At 37.7% G+C, this 16,511-nt stretch overlaps 1 protein-coding gene across 2 annotated transcripts in view; it reads left to right on the top strand.

The window, feature by feature from the left end:
- ARFGEF1 (ADP ribosylation factor guanine nucleotide exchange factor 1) overlaps positions 1–15,761 on the top strand; it is a 98,689-nt gene extending 82,928 nt beyond the window's left edge. For both annotated transcript variants that reach the window (XM_064651363.1, XM_064651369.1), the window contains 10 exons: positions 691–820; positions 1,791–1,926; positions 2,015–2,153; positions 7,381–7,450; positions 10,389–10,518; positions 11,350–11,489; positions 11,742–11,910; positions 12,386–12,524; positions 13,466–13,583; positions 14,318–15,761. In XM_064651363.1, the coding sequence (XP_064507433.1) occupies positions 691–820; positions 1,791–1,926; positions 2,015–2,153; positions 7,381–7,450; positions 10,389–10,518; positions 11,350–11,489; positions 11,742–11,910; positions 12,386–12,524; positions 13,466–13,583; positions 14,318–14,482 (1,336 nt within the window). In that variant the 3' untranslated portion in view covers positions 14,483–15,761. The remainder of the gene's footprint in view (positions 1–690; positions 821–1,790; positions 1,927–2,014; positions 2,154–7,380; positions 7,451–10,388; positions 10,519–11,349; positions 11,490–11,741; positions 11,911–12,385; positions 12,525–13,465; positions 13,584–14,317) is intronic.
- The last annotated feature ends 750 nt before the right edge of the window (positions 15,762–16,511 follow it).

The following is a 16,511-nucleotide window of genomic DNA, read 5'->3' on the forward strand; positions in this document are numbered from 1 at the left end:
TTTTAAATGGATGCTCGAATGCAGACATTTTGTCTGTGTTCTTTACATATGACATTTTTCTGTTATAATCAATAACGAAGTTAAGTAGCTGTGATTGCGTTGTGTGTCTTGCCCATCATACTTAGTTTGGGGATTTTAAGACTGGGTTTATACTAGATTCATTCGCTGGTTGAAGATTGCAGAAACAGTTGAAAAATCAAAGCTGTACCCTGATCTTGTATAAAACCTGCTTATTTTCCTTGAATATGGCTCTTCCCTTCTAAAGTATATTCAGTTGCAGTTCAGATACCAAATATGAGAGGTTGTATACAAATAACTCTGAATTTGCACATCTACATGTGAGCTGTGCATATGGACTTCCTTCATAGCTGGTGAAGGTTAATACTTGTTCCTTTTTGGAAATATTTGTTTGTTTGTTCTTGTGATCCCTGGTAACAAAGTTGTTTTCCTACTTCAGTTTTAAATTACCACAGTTCTCTGGCTGTTGCCTGTAACTATAAAGTGCTTTTTTTTACAAGGTGATTTTCTACTTAATTTTTGTGTACTAGTGTGCCTGATCCACATCAGATCCAGGTATAATGTTCTCAACAGTATTTGAGTTTGTTATTGTTGCTGCAGTTGGACATATTTGGTATCACACATGTTGTGTTTCTGTAACTCTTAGTATATGTTTTTCTTTCTTCATTTCAGGGGCTTAACAGTAATGTTTGAAATAATGAAGACCTACGGCCATACTTATGAAAAACACTGGTGGCAAGATTTGTTTCGAATTGTCTTCAGGATATTTGACAACATGAAACTGCCAGAACAGCAGACTGAGGTGAAAAAAGTGGGAAAATATAGTTTACATGAAAACTATATTTACAGCAGAAAACCTGTAATATAGATTTATCAAGTAACGTTAGGCAAACCTCAAAACTTGAGTGATTGACCTCTATATGATTTTAGTAGCCTTTTTTTGTTTTAATGGCATTCTGTTGGCAGGTGTTGTCACTTTTTTCATTTTTTTAATGTGTGAAAGGCCTAGTAGTTTACACTACGAACAACAGAGGAATAGCATAAAATGAAATACTTGTAGTGTTATAAGAACTGTAGCTTTTACATGTGATGTGTGGAATCTGAAACACACAACATGCTCAATGAAGCAAGACTTGTAATCAGCAGTGAAGTCACAATTAGAAGAAATAAGTTCTGGTAGTTCAAAAATTTTTGATACCTAAGGAAAAAAAAAAACAAAACAGAAGAAAAGAAACCCCCATAACCAACACAAAAACAAACAGAAAATCCCCCCAAACAGCACTGTGCTTTCACTGGACTCTTTTGACCTGCCAAACCAGAATGAGGTACTGTTCTGACAAAGAATTGAACAGAAATGGACCTAAAGATGGAAATTAGGTGTAAATTATTAATATTAGAGGTTTGACCAAAATTGTTGATTGTTTGGGAAGCCTTGTCTAGCTGTTTATGGAAGGACATGTCTCACTTTCCAAGTTTTTATTCTCTGGAAAATACTTAAACACAGCTTTGATGTGGTGTTAAATCGTTGATCTCATTAAAAACACTGAGACAGTTGTTTGTAGTTTTGTAGAAACTCTGTTTCTGTAGTTTTTTAAAACATGCTAGTTAGCAAAGCAAAAGTTGGGGCTCCAAGTTTTGAGGGGTTTGAGATACAGAAACAGATTGCATGTCACTAGTAAGCAATTCAAATTAGGTAAATACATGTATCCATCTATGTGTGTATCCTGAAGTGTCACCTTAAAGTTGTAACTCTTCTTTTTTTCCACTCCTAGAAAGCAGAATGGATGACAACTACTTGTAACCATGCACTTTATGCAATATGTGATGTATTCACACAGTATTTAGAAGTACTTAGTGATGTTCTTCTGGATGATATATTTGCACAGCTGTACTGGTGTGTGCAGCAAGGTAGGACTGTACCAGATTATGTTAAAACAATGTTAACATTTTACTGTGTTGAATGTGAATAAACAAATACACTGCTTGTCTTTTACAGACAATGAACAACTGGCACGATCTGGTACAAACTGTTTGGAGAATGTTGTCATCCTAAATGGTGAAAAGTTTACCCTAGAAATCTGGGATAAAACTTGCACTTGCATGCTGGATATTTTCAAAACTACAATCCCTCACGCGTAAGACAACTGCTAATATTTATATTTTCTAAAATAGTTCAACTAAATTACTTACCGATTTCAAATTCTCAGATGTCTCATAGATGGGGTGAACAAAAACCTGTTATGTTTGGACTAAAGAGAAACAGACTTTCTTGGAACATAATGATAAGTTAGGTGCTAGGTATACTTTTGTATTATAAATGACAAACTGTTAAAACCTAAAATGCTATATAGGAGATGAGTGGAAAAACCAATGACCCTCAAAATGTAACTTGATTCAATTTGACAATGTTGGATTTTTTTTGAGAAGTACTGTCTGATTTTTTTTGTTATTTTCTTTTTTGTAATAGAATAATGCTATTGATAGGCAGACTTTGCTGTTTGTAATTACATGTGAAGCTTTTTCCACTGTGGGGATGCAGGTGTGACAAACAGAAGATTTTTGGGTGAGGAGGAAGGGGGAGCTGTTTAAGGATTTTCTTCACTCAAGAGACCTTCTGCACCTGGAAGGTTTAAGTCTAGGAGAAGTAGCGTGGGAACTGTAACATTCTGTCTTTCCCTCGGGCTGTTCTTGCTGAAACAGATGAATTTTCTGTGAAGGAAGATACCTGCAGGCTGTGTCAAACTTCAAAGCTTCCTTTCCCACCGACTTGGGGGAAGGGAGATAAGAAGAGAAAATAAAAACAGTACAAGAGCAGCCTAGTGGGCATCTGCACATGCGTCAGGCCTTTGATATGTGAGGCAGGAGACCTGCTCCCTGTGTGTATTTCTCACCAGGCTGTGAATTTTTACAGTGCCTTGTAGCATTTCCGGTTTCCAATTAAAGTTCCCTCAGTGTTTTAGCTAAGGCTTAGTTCTCCGGTTACCTGCATGCATATCAAGTCTTACGTCCACAAAATACTAAAATACTTCAAGTCTTACAGATCTAAGTCTCTGTGGTTGATGGTTAACTTCCATCATATGTTTGTGAATCCTAATCTTTTTATGAAAATGATCTTGCATAATTAGTAACTCTTTCCCTTCATGTTATAACTAATGTGAAGCTTCTTGAAACAAGGCTTCCCCATTCAGAGGATTATCTTATACATATGCATCGGAGGGCAGAGTAACAAAAAATCATGTCCAGCATTATGCCAAAGTTGAGGGGTTTTTTCCCCTGTGCTACCAACACTGAGATGAAACACTACTTGTTTTCATATCTGATGTTATTATTTGTTCTGTGTCTGTCAGCTAGTTCATGGCCTTTGCTTCTGGGACCTAGTTCAGGCTTGAAGAAAACTGAAGCAAAAGGAGCCTTCTGCATGTCAGTCTTTCCTTAATTTTAGAGTTGTGTATCAGATAGCACTCAAAGAGAGCTTCATTAACGGAAAAAATCCAAAACAGATTCATTCATTAACAGATAAAATCTGTCACTACCTCACCTACTTTTTTTATGTGAGTAGGTATGAATTAATTCCATCCAAAAATAATACTGAAATAAAGCTGAAACACTCGGGAGCTAGCAGGATATTTTTTCTGCATTTTGGTAACTGCCAGAGATAAAATTTGAAACCAAATCTCTGGATGTAAAAGTCCAGTTGAATTAGCCCTAGATTACTGTGTCCCATACTTGAAAAGATTTTGAAGTAAATAGTCACTAGCAGAATATTTGCTTTGATTTCAGCACACAATCAAAACTTATTTTTCTTATAGTTGAATATTAGAAACCTTTCTGCAGCAGCATTTTGGATATCTTAATATTTAGACACATTCAAAATACTCTTCTTGCCTTTGGTTATATCTGATTTGAAATATGTGCATTATTCCCTTTGATTATGGCTCTTCTGCTTTTCAAATATGTTATTTTTCCTGGCAGAATATCTGACTCCTTCCATAGATTTCCAGTCTTCTCATCTCCTTTTTTCATCTTTCTGTGCCTTCTTTTGAGAACTTCATTATATTATTCCTTCTTTAATTTCTTGGAGGTTCCCAGCTTTTTCAGGGTAGAGTAAATCTTACTTATATTTTATATGAGAGTAATCCCTTGAGTGTATGTAATTCATCTCCTTTTCCGTGGTGAAAGTACACCAGCAATTGTTGAGTGACAAAAAACTGCTCAAAAGTGTCTTTTCACTTTGACCATATTTAATTAAAACCAAACAATATGCAGGTATTTGTAATTTTAATGGAGACTTTGTACTCATCTTTTTTTCCTTCTCTTTCTGAGTCCTAGGAGGATACTTCTTTTTTTTTCCTCTCTTTTTTTGGGATCTAGTTCTTTTTCTGTGACTCCTGGTTTGGCTGAAATCCCATATTTGTATTTCTTAGTCCCTTTATTAGCCTTATTTTTGCAACAAAGCTTTTCCTTTTATTTTTGCAACAGAGCTTTTCCTGCCCTCCCAGCCTTAATTTTTTATTACTTTTTTTTTGACAATGCAGTTTTAATACCCAGCTTTTTGTGAAGGCTGCCTCAGTGCTTAGAGAAGAAGGCAAATGATGCTTTTAGCTTTGTTTACCCATATGCAGAAGTAACACAATAGTTAATGTTGAATTGAAGAGGACAAGTCTCACAGTGGTATATATGAAAACTTTCTGGGCAAGTGCTTTAATTGCTAATTGTCTTGAAATAGTCAGATGCTACGAATCTCTGGAGTGTAAAGTATCTTCTGGCAGAGGTTCTTATAACTGTGATCAGATAGGGTAACATATGTTCTTTATTAGCATTCATATAAAACATCTCCCAAGTATTGTGTAACTAACTTATTCAATTTAAGAGCTGCAACATTGGCTGCGGGAGTTCTTAGTTGCAGTATCAGTATCAGCCTCTGCTGGTTCTTGGCAAGTTACTTTCTTGCAAAGAGGGATGAACATATTATTTCCTTGTTTTGAAAATGTGGTACTGGAATATTTACTCAGCTACCAATTCCAGCAAGGATCACTCACTAGAAAACCACAAACTGTACTGCTGCCAAGCTTCTACAGAATCATTGAGGTGTTGATAGCTGAAGGTACTAGTACAGAATGACACAGAATGGCTAAATTTGGAAGGGGCTCTGGAGGTTGTCTGATCCAACCCCTGTGCTAAGGCATGGCCACCCAGAGCAGTTTTCCCTGGATCGTATTCTGGCTTTTGGATATCTCCAAGAAGTGAAGTCCCACAGCTGTTTTTGGCAACCTGTGCCAGTGCTTGGTCACAGTCACAGTGAAAGTGTTCCCTGATGTTCATATGGAACCTTCTGTGTTTCAGTTTGTACCATTGCCTCTGGTCTTGGCACTGCAAATCACTGGAAAAAGCCTGGCTCTGTCTTCTTTACTCTGTCCTTTCAGATATTTATATATGTTGTTGAGATGCCCTGAGCCTTCTTTTCACCAGCCTCGACAGTCCCAGCTCTCTCAGCCTTTCCTTATAGGAGACATGCTCCAGTCCCTTCACCACCTTTGTGGCCTTTTTCTGGACCTTCCCCAGTAGGTCCATGTCTCTTATACTGGGAACCCAGGACTGGACACAGTGCTGAGCAGAGGGGCAGGATCCCCTCCCTCTCCTCATGTAACCCAGGATACCATTTTCTTTCTTTGCAGCAAGGGCACACTACTGACTCATGTCCAACCTGATGTCCACCGGGATCTCCAGGGCTTTCTCTGTTATGCTGCTTTCCATTTGGGCAGCTCCCAACATGTCCTGGTGCATGGGGTTGTTCCTCCCCAAATGAAGAACTTTACACTTCACCCCTGTTGAACTGCACAAGGTTCCCATCAGCCCATTTCTCCAGCCTGTTCAGATCCATCTGGATGCATCATGGCCCTCTGATATATCAGCCACTCCTCCTACTTTTGTTTCTTCAGCAAACTTGCTGAAGTCTGCTCTGCCCCATCACCCAGATCATTCATTAAGATATTGAACGGAACTGGACTCACTATGGCTCCCTGGGATGTACCACTGGACTCCGACTAGATTTTATGCCCCTTGTCACCATCCTCTTAGCTTCTAGGCTGTTCAGCCAGTTTTTGATCCACCTCACTGTTTGCTCATCCAGCCCATAGTTTGTTAGCTTATTTTAATGGGTTTTTTTTTATTTTTGTTTAAGTTCTGTTTCTAAATTTTGTTGATGAAAACTTTCTGAAGCTTCATGAGAGCAAGTCTTGACTTGCTGGTGCTGAGACAGCCATCCTGAATGCCCTCTTGTCCTCAAGAAATTCAAGAGTTAGAATTGATTCCTTGCACAAATTATGATGATCTGGCCTCTACTGGCTCATAACGGCTCATTATTCCAAGACCTCAATTTGTGTCCTTGTAGCTTTCAAGAATCAGTTCAGTTCTCTGTTCTGCTTTATTTGTTGTCTCATTACATGCCTCAATATTTTATATTTCCTTATCTCCAGTTTGTCTTTCTAGTTATCTGATCTTTAGTTGTCTGGAGATCAGTGATACATTAATTTAGGAACCTTAACACAGTGAGAAAAGGCTCTTCCATCATGCGCTACCTCACACAGACTGAAACTAAATAGTTTGAGATCTTAATGATGACAAATAACTTTAATTTTACTTTGTAGTGATAGATTTGAAGAAAAAGAGATAATGGGACCACTTAAGTTGTTTAATCCAGTTTCCCTCAATTCTTGGCAAGCACAGACAGCCTCAATAGGTTACAATCAATGTAGAAATTTTTTAGTGCTTAAGGTGAAGATTTTCAAGACAGCAACATCTATAGGAAATCAGCAGAGAATGATCAGTATTGTCAGTGACTTGATACCATGTAACAGCAATAAATCCTAAGTGAAAATGGAAACACAGTGCTGGAACATACCCCACACAGAGGATGCAAAACATTTCCAGATATTCATACAGATTTGTTCTGGGGTAGATTAATTCCTTATTCTAGGTAAAGCTTAAGGCAGAGTGGGAGAACAGAGCCCACTAATGGCACTACAACACTGCCTTAAACTAAATCCACTATTTCTGAGAAAAATTACTTCACCTCTGCATAATCCAGTTGTCCATCCAAAGTATCTGGCAGAAACATTGATGTTCAAAAACCACAATACTTATATTTTTCAATTTGTGTGAAAGAAAAATGTGTGTACTTAGAACTGAAATTAGTTTATTAATTTATGGAAGTATCTATATCATACTCTTTTAATGTTTAGCTTCCATTAATTAAATTAATAGAAACAAAAGCCCTACCATGTTGAAGTGGACTTTTTAGAGTGTTGGTTCTGATTTGTACTTCAAACTTAGTAAATTTGGTATTGATTTTGTGTTTTAAAGGCTGCTGACTTGGCGACCTGTTGCAGGGGAGTTTGGCTCTGGCTCTCCCTCTGATGCAAAAGAAAAACTGGTAAGCTGCTGAAATAAATACTTAAAGATTGCAAGAGCTGGGTATCATTGTGTTGTGATGAAGAATAAGTTCAAAATATACATTTTTCAATTATGATTTACTTGAAAACTTTTTTTCCAGCTAGAGTTCTATTTAGTGCTTTAAAATAACAAGGAATTAATTGATAAAGAAGTACATATTTGTTTGCAGTAGACATAGCTTCCAGAAGTTGGCTTTAGGTAGTTACTTATGTTTGTTTTAGGTCATGTTCTGTGTCTCATAGTTTCTCTAATACTGTATTTAGGCTTTGAGTTGTTTCCTGTTTTGGGTCATGTTTTTTCTTTCATTTTGATACATTGGCAAGATGAGAAAAGGGTAAAGGGGGATAGAATGACAGATTGACTTCTTTTTTTTTTTTTCCTTCAGATTTTCTCTGGTAATAAGAACTTAAACGTCAGTGTTTAAAATAGAAAATCTATATAACCATGAGATTGCTTAGCACTGATTGAATAAACTGAGGTGTAATTTGGATTTACCTACAGGTTGACAGCCCTGTAGCTACTTTACTACTGCTGAGAATTAGTTTGTCTTTTGAAATTCCCACAAGATTGCTGCATAAAGTTCCTCATAGATTAATGAAGCATTTGATAACAGTTGTTCAAGGATAATGGTCCCAAATGAGCTCTACCAAGAAAGACCGACTCCCTCCATTTGTCTTTATGGAGTGTTACCATAATTTAATTGAAACGGAGTGTAAATGTTTGTGATGGCCAGTTCTCATTGTATAGGTATTGTACATTCATGCTATATTATGTATGACTCATTTATAGTGGTTTGATGTGTAAAATGTTTGATCTAAACATTGGCTACATTTTTGATCCATTTATGTCAATGATAGCATGCATATATGGCAGATATATTAAATGTCTTAGTCTTGAGTAAATTGAAGAATCTTTTCTCTTTGAAATAGCTTTAACATGAATGTTTTCAAAAATTTTTTTCATCTTCAGTGTAAAAAACACTTTGCAACTTCAAAATTAACAGAACTTATAGAACAAATAGTATTAAAGGAGAAATACTTTGGATCTTTTTGGTAGGATAGATTTTTTGCAGGCTTTAGATAATTTCGTCTCATTTTTCTTTAGGTAGTTCAAATATGATGGAGTGTTTTGCTATGTATAGACATGATATTTATTAAAATATATATTTATACTTAGTAGTGATGAAATCCTTGGTTTATAAGAAGTCGATACATTCCTTATAGGAACTATATGTGTAGATTTAAGTCTTGCTAACAGCACAATCAAGGGTATTAATGTGTAGTCTTCAGTGGCACTTATGGAACAAGTGCCAATAGAAATGCTGGGTTATTGAGTAGGACATTATTTTATATAGATATAGATATATAGATATATATCTATATCTCAGTTGGAAGGGACCAACAATGGTCATCAAGTCCAACTCCTGTCCCTGCACAGGACCATCCCCAAGAGTCACACCACATGCCTGAGAGTATCATCTAAATGCTTCTTGAACTCTTGTCAGGCTTGGTGCTGTGACCACTCCACTGGGGAGCCTGTTCCAGTGCCCAACCACCCTCTGGGTGAAGAACCTTTTTTTGATATTCAACCTAAGCCTCCTCTGACACAACATCAGGCCATTCCCTTGAGTCCTGTCACTGGTCACCATATATGTCTGTGTATAGATATGTGCTTTGCAGTTAATGATAGCATATTTTGTTATTAATTACATTTCCCTCTTTCAATGAATGCTTTCTGAAATGAAAACAATAGGTATTAATTTTAATACTTTACATTCAACTTGTCAAGAAGGAAGATATTTATTAAAAAATAAAACAAAGCTTCAACAATTTCTCTTCTAAAGTCACTGAGTTCTAGTTCACAAGGTAACACAGTAAGAGGGAGAATTAGAACACGTTGCAGAAGTCTGCTGAAGCAGCTCTCTGGCAAAAGAATTTTAAATTAGAGTATTTTTGTGATTCTATGATTCTAAATGTATTCTCCTCCATCATTTCACTGTGGTAAATTCCTGTATCATCCACAGACGTGTTAGGAGCTTATGGTTCAGAACACTCAAGGGAGTAAAGACAAGTAAAGATGAAAGTCTCATGATACTTCATATTGCTTGGACTTGTCATTTAAGAGCTGTGCGTTCACGTTTTTCACCAGTTATAAAGGAAAACAGTTTCTCACAGAAGGTCTTGAGGGGTTTTTTCACTGTAGAACAGGCTCCACAGAGCCTGCGCAGTGGATTTTTTAGGTGAGACACAGTGTGCACGGAACTGAGCCCACCCTTTAATCCTGAGGTTCATCTGCCAGGGCCGAGCGAGCTTGGACGGTGGCAGTGAGATCCTCAGGACGTAGGTTTGATTAGAGTGACCTTCTCTTAGATGGATGGCCTTAAGGGCTGACGAGCTCCATCTGCCCGGATTTAGAAATTAGAATTGTCCTTCTCTTAGGATGATTGCCAGAAGGCACTAGAGCCCATCCTGCCCATGGACATATTATATCTGACCCTATGGTTTTGACCTGTCTGGCATGGGAGACCCTGTCAACAGCATGTACCATCACCAGCATAGCTCACAACCTCATAGGGGCAGCCTTGCAGCAAACCTCATACACGTCACCTGGTAAAAGCCAAACTGTTGGCTGACACACTAAATGGTTGAGTGGAATACAAAGACCTATCTGCAAAATACATTAACTTTTATGTGTAATTAAATATTTGTTGCTTGTTAAATTTTCAAATCTTTCTTATTAGGTCATCTTTTTCATGCGTCTTTCATGAATGATAATATCAAATAAGACCAAAGTGAACAAAAGTGCAGTGTTGAAACAGCAAATATCTTAAGCTGTGAAGAGCACAGCACTATTGACAATTGCTTGCCAAAGTTTTTTGTAAGTTAATTTCTTTTTTTTTTTTTTGGCTTTGTTTTCAGGATACAATCTCACAGAAGTCAGTAGATATTCATGATTCCATTCAGCCTAGACCTTCAGATGGACGCCCATATCAGCCCAGCACAGGGGCCACAGTAGGTGAAGAAACAAGTAAAACCCGGCCAACACCAAGTGCGTGCTTTGTAGTGACTTGGCATTTTATCTCTTTTAAGAGTAGTATTTTGCAGATGTTTGATATCTGTAGAAACATGACAAGGAGAAAATCCTTGTTTGCATTTTTGTCATCCTATAGTGTTTCAGAACTCTATTGGATTCCTGTGGGTCCACACTTTTGACCTGTGTTTTAAAAATCAAGAGTTCAGCTGCTAACTTGCAGACTTTTTACCAAAAGCAAAATATTAAAAATAGTGTTCTCCTTACAATGCTATGTAAATGAGTAATAATTTTTTTTGTCTTAGGAGCAAAGATTTTTCAGTGCAAAATGCAACAGAAGCTGTAGTTGAAAATACAGCTGTAGAATGTAGCTATAAAATCCTGTCTGTGATTTGAAGAGAATATATGAAACCCTCAAGATAACTTGTGCAAAGTTACATGTTAGTGCTTAAATGCTCGTGACTGTGGTGCTATTAGTACTTCCCACAAGTGCAAGCAAACAATGTACTGTCCTAAGCCTCCTGCCTGTGACAGCCTCAGCCTCAGGTTCTTGCTATTGCACTGATACTAAGATCCAAGTCACTCATTTTGGTGATTTTTAGATAACATTGAATATTTGTCCAATATATCACAGATGACTTCAGGAAATATTTTTTTAAGATGTGCCAGTTGTTAACATGATCATAAGTTCTGGTTTTAGTGGTTCGAGACTGGTGGATTCCAGGTTTGTTTTATGAATATACTTGAAGTCAAACTGTTCTTCAACTTACCCTCAAAATAGCTCAAAAAAAGAAAAAAGTATTGCAGTTCCCTAGTTAACAAGTAGTTTTCTTTTTCTTTCCTTTAAAGAATTTCCAGAACAGAAATTATTTGCTGCTCTTTTGATCAAATGCGTTGTACAGCTGGAACTCATTCAGACGATCGACAACATTGTGTTCTTCCCAGCAACTAGCAAAAAAGAGGATGCAGAGAATCTAGCAGCAGCACAAGTAAGTAGAACAGATAAGTTTCTCTCTTTTTAACAGCTTTTCCTCTGGTGGATAAAGTTTCATAAATTCTTACAGTGTCTGCTAATTTACAGTTTTTAGATGCACTTGAGATCTTCTCCAACTTGCATTAAATTGCTTTTGCTGTGCCAGGGCAGCAGGGTAGGATTGAGTTATCACAAGAGCTTGCTGAACACAGTTATGAATTTTTACTTGAAATCCTTGGGTTTTTTCCTTTTTTTTATTTTTTAATAGAGAGATGCTGTAGACTTTGATGTCCACGTGGATACACAAGATCAAGGGATGTATCGTTTTCTGACATCACAGCAGCTTTTCAAACTTCTGGATTGTCTGTTGGAATCTCACAGATTTGCTAAAGCATTTAATTCAAACAATGAACAGAGAACTGCTCTCTGGAAAGCAGGTGAGTCAGTCATCCTGGGGAAATACTTAGTGACAGGGTGCTACTGTGCTTTTAAAGTCAAAACTACTTAGAAGCTGAATGTAAAAATTGAGTATCAGACTTTAGCTTTATGACCTTGGGATTCTTAAGGGAAGGAGACCTCATCTGTGCAGGTGCAGATATCTTCCTGGTTTCCTAAAATTTAAGGTTTCACTAAGTTACAGCTGCCAATGTGAGTCGCACGCTTGCAGGCACAAACACAGGTTTCACAGCTAATTGGAAGCTTATGTACAAATGGGTGCCAAACACAATTGTGGCATATATAAATAGGTTCATTTGTAGCAGTGCTCCACTGTACTTAATGTCATGAGAAATTAATTACCCAGGGTCGTTCTTCTATAACTGTCTACGTGCAGAAAATGCTTAGAAGTGGGGGACTGTTAGGGAGAATGTCAGTTGAACCAAAAATCTAAATGGATGCTTGGAATTTGTCTAGGTTTCAAAGGCAAATCCAAGCCTAACCTCCTGAAGCAGGAGACGAGCAGCCTGGCCTGTGGGTTGCGCATCCTGTTCCGTATGTACATGGACGAAAGCCGTACCAGTGCGTGGGAGGAAGTCCAGCATAGACTGTTAAAGTAAGGTCCATGTAGCTGAACCTGTTGATGTTGTTTCTGATGTTAAAGGAGTTTTTTTATTTAAAAGGATACACCTTCTCTGTTTGAGGCAAATTTCCTAGAGCTAATGTGCGCGGTGGTGGTCACAGCTAACACTAAGAATTTTTATGTGCTGTGGAGGGTGCTGTGCCTCCAGCTACTGATGCTGTCTCTGCTTTTTGTTCTCATTACACGTTTTGCTGGAGAGAACAAAGGGTTTGTCACCTTTTTTGTATCATGTGGGTAGGTGGGGGCTTGTTACAGCTCCTCTTTAAAAAGGAAGGCAACTGTCACCTAAACGCTGGGATTTTTTGTTTCAGTAACCTCAGGTATTTTAGGGAATTGACACTTCTCATCTGCAGAAATAGACGCTGGGGTTGAGCAGCTTTGTGTTGCACATAGAGAGGCTTTTGGCTTTTTGCTTATTCATTACTTTGAATACTAAGATTCACCTGAATGGTTTCTGTTTACAGAGTTTTTGAAGCAAATGTTGGAATAAGAGAGGGCTTAAAACTATGACAGTAACACTTAAGGCAAAGACTTTAAGGTTCACAGACCAGGAAGCAGAGCTGAAAACTACCTGGTTACATCAGCATGAGACATGTTCTTAAAGTCTACATAGCATTTGTCATGTGGATTTTAATACCTCTCAGAGAACACTTGATGCACTTCAAATACATGCACAAACAGCATAATAACGTTTTATCAGCTTATTTTTTGCTGAAGTACTAGGACTTTGGGTTTAAGTTGAACAAGATCACTGCCTTCTGTAACTAATCAGGCTTAGAGTAAAAAGCTTTCATTAAAAAATGCTCTTCTACACCAGGGTTCTACTGCCATGAGTTACAAAGCCAGAGCTCCTTCTCTGCAGTAGAGCTTTGAATGAAATATGAGTTACTAATTTTTGTTTGTGTTCTCTCTAGTGTCTGCAGTGAGGCTCTGAGTTATTTCCTGACTCTTACATCAGAAAGTCATCGGGAAGCCTGGACTAATCTTTTACTCTTATTTTTGACTAAAGTGCTGAAGATAAGTGATGAAAGGGTAAGTAACTGTTTGGAATGGTGTTTCAGATAACATTTACAGGTAAGACGTAGTTCTAGGCCAGTTCTTCACACACAGTTATAGACTTGACTTTAAAAGCTCCTGCTGCTCTGTAGACACTCCTTTGTTGAGGGAATGTACATTCAAACTGCATCTGACAGATACTGACAGTAATAATTCAGCGTGAAGGTGCAGTGAGTGATAAAATAAAACGTGTCTTAGAGAAGTTGAAAGATGCTGGAATCCTTTAGAACTGTGTGTTAAGTTGCTTCTACCCCTCTCCTGCTGAAGAATAGGATTAGTGATTCAAAGAATTAACCTCTGTTTCTGACTCCAGTGCTACATGTACATCACCTTGACCTTCTCCAAAGCAATTCTGCAATAAATAAATCCATATTTAGATCTCTCTCTGTTTTTAACAAAACCTGGCTGAAATATTTAAGTGAAAGGGACCAACTACAGTAAAAAACTGGTAATAGAAAAATATTTCCTTTTGGAGAATAAGCATTAGTAAGGAGCTGTGTGTAGCTAGTGAGCATCTGTCAGAGTATGTCACAGCTGTCATAGCCTTATTCTAGCACTGCTAACTTCAGTTATAAAGACATTTCTGCTTGTCACATTGTGGGTTTCTCACCGTGATTTGGAGAAGTATTTAAAATTCATATCTTGCAATGTATCTTCCGAGATGTATTGATGTATAATAGAGTAATTTCTTCTGTTTGTTTTCTCTGCAGTTCAAAGCCCATGCATCGTTCTACTATCCTCTGTTGTGTGAAATCATGCAGTTTGACCTTATTCCTGAGCTTCGAGCTGTTTTACGGAGGTTTTTCCTGCGGATTGGTGTGGTTTTCCAAATATCCCAACCACCAGAACAAGAGTCTGGAATAAGCAAGCAGTAGCAGATAGTGACACTCTGTTTAAAAGTTTATATTCCTCAGCTAAATACAAGGACCAGGTAGCTGAGCCATTCTGTCTGGATATCCATAAAAATGATTTCTTTGTGTGGCAACATGTATCCAAGGGTTAACGGTACAGACGCTTACAACTGTAATTAAGGCTTGCAACACTCCAGTCCCTTTATTTCCTGACGGATTATCTCTATCGGTTTCTCTTCCCTGGCTCGTGCTGAGCACAAGGCCAGTTTTTAGCACAGTCCCCTTGTCAGCATGGGCTGCAGTATCCTTTACTGTCCTAGACAGCAGTATAGCAACAGATGTTTATGGCGGGTGTGAAAGTAAAATGTACCCAAAGAAACATATATATGTAAAGGTTTGAGCTTCTGCGAGAAGTACAACTCAGGAGAGCTGTATTTTGAAGGATAAAATGTTTATAGTGAAAAGAAAATTGAGATTATTGTTCATGGTAAAAGATATTTAGCAACTATGTCTGATATTCTAAGATTTTTGCACACTCAGGCTGTCTGAGACATTGGTAATCATCCTTCTGTGAAAATGTACAGAGATGCAGGTCTGTAATATAAACTCTTTAACACTATACAGTTCTTCCGGAATTGTTTTATTTCTGTAATATTGATTTGCTGAAAGCCCATAACTCTTACTCGTTTACCAAATGCACTAGAAGTTTGGGTTTGGTTTTTTTGGGGGTTGTGAGTTTTCTTCCTCTTTTTTTGTTGTTTTGTTTTGCTTTGTTTCATTGTAGCCCAGAAGTTAGTGTTGCCGACTTTTGTCAAGAACAGCGGTAGAAATATCACGACTGACATAACTACCTGTAATATACTTGTTTTAGGGCTTTTAAATATTAAAACGAGCCATTGAAATGATGATCCTTCAAGGACTGGAACTTGAATCACTGCAAACAAGTCTAGGTTGTGTCTGCTGTCAGATGTTTTTTGTTTGATGTAGATTTCACTCTTATGTACAGAATTTAATGTTGAATATATTCAAGTAACAAATCTGGCATGGTTTGGGGATGGTTAAATTTATTGGAAATGTATTCATACTGTGAATTGTGCTCTGATGGTTAACAGATGAGATTGTCAAGCATTCTGTATTACAATGGATGTAGAAATTTTTTTCAGATGGACAAAATGTATATGGTACAGATATGTAAAGTTTTCTATGTAAAAAAAAATTCTGTACAACTTTCTGTACAATATTTGGTTCTCATCTGGCATATTCTAATCAGGTTATAGGTCAATAAAGTTTTTGAACTCTTTCATCAGTGCAATCAAAACCGGTCTAATCCACAGCTACTTGTTTTAGTTTGCTTTGCCTCTCATGCTTCTGTTTCAAAAGGGCAAACCCCGGCCTCCTGGGGGCAGAAAGGTGGGTGACCTTTGGTTGACTGTGATGTGTCTTCTCACTTTTACAAATACAGTGGGAAAAAGAAGGGTAAATTAAAAAAAAAAAAAAAAAACAAACACAAAGGGCAGGGAGGAGGAGAATAAAAGTGTGCATGAACTGGTCAAATGAACCCTCTAGTGCTGCCCAGATAGAAACTCAAATACTGGGCCTTGCTTTCTGGGGATTAAAATATAAACACCAAACTGACAAGGGAGAAAGGGTGGTTGGGAGGCAAAGGCTGGGAGTTCTGCTGCCTGCTGACTTGGAACACATCAACCAGCTCAGCTTTGTCAGCATCTCTGATTTGATGAGTAAAAGTGGAATTGGATGGTTCTCCAGTGTGCTCCCACAGAACTCCTGAATAGCACAGGAGAGCAATCTGAAGACTGAGGTGTGTGAGGGAGCCTCCCCTCTCTTGCAGAGGAATGAATCTCCAGTTGCCCTTCACTGCAGGTTCCAAAAACGTAAGCAGTTTGATGAAAAAGCTCTGGAAAAGCCAGAGACAGGAATTAACTGCCATGAGCTGTGATGCACCAAATTGCATTTACCAATGTCAGAAGGGGGAGATTTGAGGTTATTTTAATTAATTTTAATTGTACACTTTCTCTTGGGCTATATTTTACTT

Source organism: Pseudopipra pipra, chromosome 1, assembly GCF_036250125.1.
Source record: "Pseudopipra pipra isolate bDixPip1 chromosome 1, bDixPip1.hap1, whole genome shotgun sequence".
In the NCBI taxonomy this organism is placed as follows: domain Eukaryota; kingdom Metazoa; phylum Chordata; class Aves; order Passeriformes; family Pipridae; genus Pseudopipra; species Pseudopipra pipra.